This window comes from Carlito syrichta, unplaced genomic scaffold (assembly GCF_000164805.1).
Source record: "Carlito syrichta isolate Samal-C Ts95f unplaced genomic scaffold, Tarsius_syrichta-2.0.1 Scaffold312093, whole genome shotgun sequence".
Classification (NCBI taxonomy): domain Eukaryota; kingdom Metazoa; phylum Chordata; class Mammalia; order Primates; family Tarsiidae; genus Carlito; species Carlito syrichta.
The window spans coordinates 95,672-99,622 of NW_007256189.1; the positions used below are offsets into that span (position 1 = coordinate 95,672).

The window sequence follows — 3,951 nt, forward strand, 5'->3', positions numbered from 1 at the left end:
CCCTGCCTCTTCCAGAGCAGCAGTATCTGAACCTCGGCCCATTCCACAAATTGAAACCCTTGGCTCTGCTGTCCCTACCCTCTATGACCTGTCTGCTTCTCTCTCATTCTTACCCAGCCAAGGCCCTTTCAGGAGCCCTTGCTTACTGTCCTCTTCCTACATAGCAGGGCAACCTCAGAATTTGCTTCCCTCCCGGGAAGACCCCCATCATCTCAGGGAACAGTTCCCTACAGGCCAGGGCCCAGAGGCAGGCACACACAGGAGTCCCAGAAGAAGGGGCAATTTCTACTTCCCCCTAGTTGCCCTGCCCCCTGCAGCTGGCTAAGCCACCAGAATCCAGCCAGGGCATCCCTCCTCCTGGCCTGAGGGCCAGCTCCCCATCCTGAAAAACCTGTCTGCTCCTCGCCCCTTTTGAGGCTATAGGGCCCAAGGGGCAGGTTGAACTGGATTCCCCTCCAGCCCCTCCCACCCTCAGGACAAAAACAGCTGCCCCTGGGGGTAGGGCCTCACTTGTCTCAGGAAGCCCCAGCCTGCCAGCACCTGTTCCAGCTCCCAGCCCAGCATGGCATCCCTGCTATCCGTCTGTTCCTTGCCCTCGATCCTGATTCTGCTGGCTGTCCTGGCCCCAGGGGCTGCAGGTCTCTGCCATCTCTAGCAGGGGAGGGGAGGGCCTTGGGGACCTGGACAGGAGTCACTGCCTTTCAGGGCTCGCAAAGAAGAGCTGGTCTGGATAGTTGGGGGTGGGCGCTGGTGAAGACAGTGACCAGGCATGAGACACTAGGCCCAGGGCACACTCCTGATCTTCTTCCAAACCAAGGAAGCAGAGAGGTGTGGGCAGAGGTCCGAGGTGGGTAGGGGTGAGGGGGGGTGCTGTGAAGGTGGGGAGGCCCAAGCTCCTGACATTCATGGTCTGAATCCAGGGGCTAATTCGTGAGTGTGCAGCTTCTGCAGCCCAAGCCTGCCACCTGGTGGTCACAGCAGCACAGGCCTGGCTCTGCTGCCCACGGACTGTGGAGTGGAAGGGGAGATGGACTCTGCATCCTTAGGAATGACCCCAGATGGACGGGGCGGGATCTGATGGCCAAAAGAGGGGTTGATCCCCATCTGAACTCCCTCCTGGCCTCCCAGCAGAATTCAACATCTCAAGCCTTTCTGGTCTGCTGTCCCCGGCGCTAACTGAGAGCCTGCTAGTTGCCTTGCCCCCCTGTCACCTCACAGGAGGCAACGCCACACTGATGGTCCGGAGAGCCAATGACAGCAAAGGTCTGCTGCCCCCCCCAAGTCATCCCCTTAAGTCCCCAGAGACTCCTTCCCAAGACACCCCCAGCATCCCTTCCCCATTTATGCCTTCCTGTCTGTCAATCCCTCTCCTGCGCCATCCACACTCTAAAAGCTGCCCCTTCTCCTCGGGGCCTCCAGAAACCTGACTCTACCTTCCAACCCCAATTTCCTGCCCAGTGGTGAAGTCCAGCTTCGTGGTGCCTCCATGCCGTGGGCGAAGGGAGCTGGTGAGTGTGGTGGACAGTGGGGCTGGCTTCACAGTCTCTCGGCTCAGTGCATACCAGGTGACAAACCTCGTGCCAGGAACCAAATACTAGTAGGTACCCGGTCCAGGTCTGGGGCACTTGCAGGAGGGGGGTGCAGGAAGAAAAGCTGGGAGGGGGGGTGTGGAAATCTGATCAGTACAGGGCACAGCCAAAAACTGGTCTTCAGGTACAGTAGTTCACGCCTGTAATCCCAGCACTTTGGGAGGTCAAACTGGGAGGAATCTGAAGCCCTCCATTGCTTGAGTCCAGGAGTTCGAGACCAGCCTAGGCAACATAGTGAGATCTCATGGGTACAAAACAAAATAAGCTGGGCTTGTGGCTCCTACCTGTAGTCCCCAGGAGACTGAGGTGGAAGGATTGCCTGAGCCCAGAAGGTCTAAGCTGCGGTGAGCCACAATCGTGCCACGGCACTCTAGCCTGGGTGACAGAGTGAGATACTGACTCAGAAAACAAAAACTGAGCCTTTCTTGGAGGAGTGCACACAGAGGGCAGAGCTGTGAAAGTGGGAAGGCCCAAGCTGGAACCCCTCTTCCCCTCAGACCCAGGTACTCACCGAGGGTTCCCTCCTCTCTTTTCCAAACCCATCATGAAAGCATTTCCTACCTAGTGAAGAAGGGGGCATCCACTGAGTCCAGCAGAGAGGTCCCAATGTCCACACTGCCTCGTAAGTAACTCTCCCGCCTCCTTTTGCCACCTCAAGGTCCACAAAACCTTCTCTGACCCCTCCGACCTCATCCCCCAGTCCGGGTTAGCTGCACCTCCCCGCCTCCCTCCCCCAGGGCCTTTGCTTACCTCTGTCCTAGTACTGAATCCTTAGCATAACAACTGCCCCGTGACTGAGCCCTTAGCAGGGCAACTGCACTACAGAACTAAAGGCCCTCATGAATAGCGGGTGTGTCCTAATAACTTCTAAAGAGGAGGTGTGTCCTAATAACATCTAAGTCCTCATTGGCTGATGGGTGCTTCCAAATGTTTATTCGATGGATGTTGGTGGGTGGGTTGGTTGGATGAGGACTAGGCTACGGGCCTCGGGCAGGCTAGGGGTCTCTCCTGCCCACAAAGATGCCCCCCTCTTCTTCTGACAGGAAAGAATATGGAATCCATTGGGCTGGGGATGGCCCGAACAGGAGGCATGGTGGTCATCACAGTGCTGCTCTCTGTCGCCATGTTCCTGCTGGTTGTGGGCTTCATCGTTGCCCTGGCACTGGGTGCTCGCAAGTGAGGAGGCCCTCTGGGAAGTCCCGGGCACTGTCCATTTCCACAGCTTGCCTCCTCCCAGGTCCCAGCCACTGGCCTTTGGCTTCTTCGGTGCCCTCCCCTCCCCCTGCCCCCTGCCCCCGAAGCCCTTTCCTCTGTCCCTCTCCTTGTCCCCAATGCCTCACCTCCCAACATGACCTATTATTCCCCTCACCCACTCCTGCCAGTTGACTTTTAGTACCTTAACCCTGCCCCAACAATTTACCTCTCCTTCAGTGAACTAAGTCCCAACAATAAAGGCTGGTGCCCCGTCTGCTGTGTGTGCTTCCCTTTAGTGGGTTTCACTTTGGTGCCAACATATAGAATCTATGTCCGCTGTCCCCTCCCTGCCCCATAGCCCAGAGTTGCTTTTCCAATGAGACTGGCAGGGGCCCAGTGAGATAAGAACCCAGAGGTTCTCAGACCCACATCTGGGTTGTGGGGTTTGCACCCTCCACGGCACGCAGCAGGCCGCCCATCCAGAAGCTGGAGCTGGGCCCCATGTGGGGACCTGGAGGTCTGAGGGCCTGGAGGCACGGGGCAGCAAAACGAGGAAAGAGGGAAGGCTCCATCCGGGAAAAGACAAAGACAGGCCACCAGGGTGACACCCAAGGACAGGGCACTGGAAGGCATGGGTAGCAGAACAGGCTGAAAGGCTCTGGGAGGTGAGAACAGAAGCAGAAGAACCCTGGTTGGAAGGGGCCAAGTATGGAGGAAAGGACAGGAGTGGTCGCCTGGGGAAGGACAGGAGTGGTCGCCCAGGGGAGGGCAGGAGTGGTTGCCCGGGAGGGGACAGGAATGGTCACTCAGGGAAGGACAAAAGTGGTTACCCAGGGGAGGGCAGGAGTCGTCACACAGGGGAAGGACAGGAGTGGTCACCCTCATTTACTTTTGTTCTCTCCAATATATGAGAGGGACCTAAAAAACCCCAGAATTTATTTATTAAAAATTGTGTATTTATTCTTACTTGTGTTAACTTCAGTCACCTTCAAAGTACTCTCTGTTTGATGCAATATACTTAATAAGACCCTTTTTCCACTGCTCAAAACTGTTTTTGAACTTGTCAATTTGGACGCTTTTTAGTGCTTCTGCCATTTTTTGTTTCACCTCTTCCACATCAGCAAAACGTTTCTCTCTGAGAACTTTTTTCATCTGGGGAAACAAACCA

The 3,951-nt window shown here is 56.1% G+C and overlaps 1 protein-coding gene across 1 annotated transcript; it reads left to right on the forward strand.

The window, feature by feature from the left end:
- Nucleotides 1–537: 537 nt before the first annotated feature.
- On the forward strand, nt 538–2,970 carry UPK2 (uroplakin 2). The gene is made up of 5 exons (XM_008069534.1): nt 538–638; nt 1,132–1,263; nt 1,459–1,597; nt 2,141–2,211; nt 2,633–2,970. The coding sequence occupies exons 1-5, from the start codon at nt 563–565 to the stop codon at nt 2,767–2,769; spliced, it is 555 nt and encodes a 184-aa protein (XP_008067725.1). The 5' UTR covers nt 538–562; the 3' UTR covers nt 2,770–2,970.
- The last annotated feature ends 981 nt before the right edge of the window (nt 2,971–3,951 follow it).

Coding starts and splice junctions, on each gene's coding strand:
- UPK2 (XM_008069534.1), top strand. CDS start 563: ATGGCATCCCTGCTATCCGTCTGTTCCTTGCCCTCGATCCTGATTCTG. Junction 1,598..2,140: donor GTGCCAGGAACCAAATACTA/GTAGGTACCCGG, acceptor CCATCATGAAAG/CATTTCCTACCTAGTGAAGA. Junction 2,212..2,632: donor CCCAATGTCCACACTGCCTC/GTAAGTAACTCT, acceptor TTCTTCTGACAG/GAAAGAATATGGAATCCATT.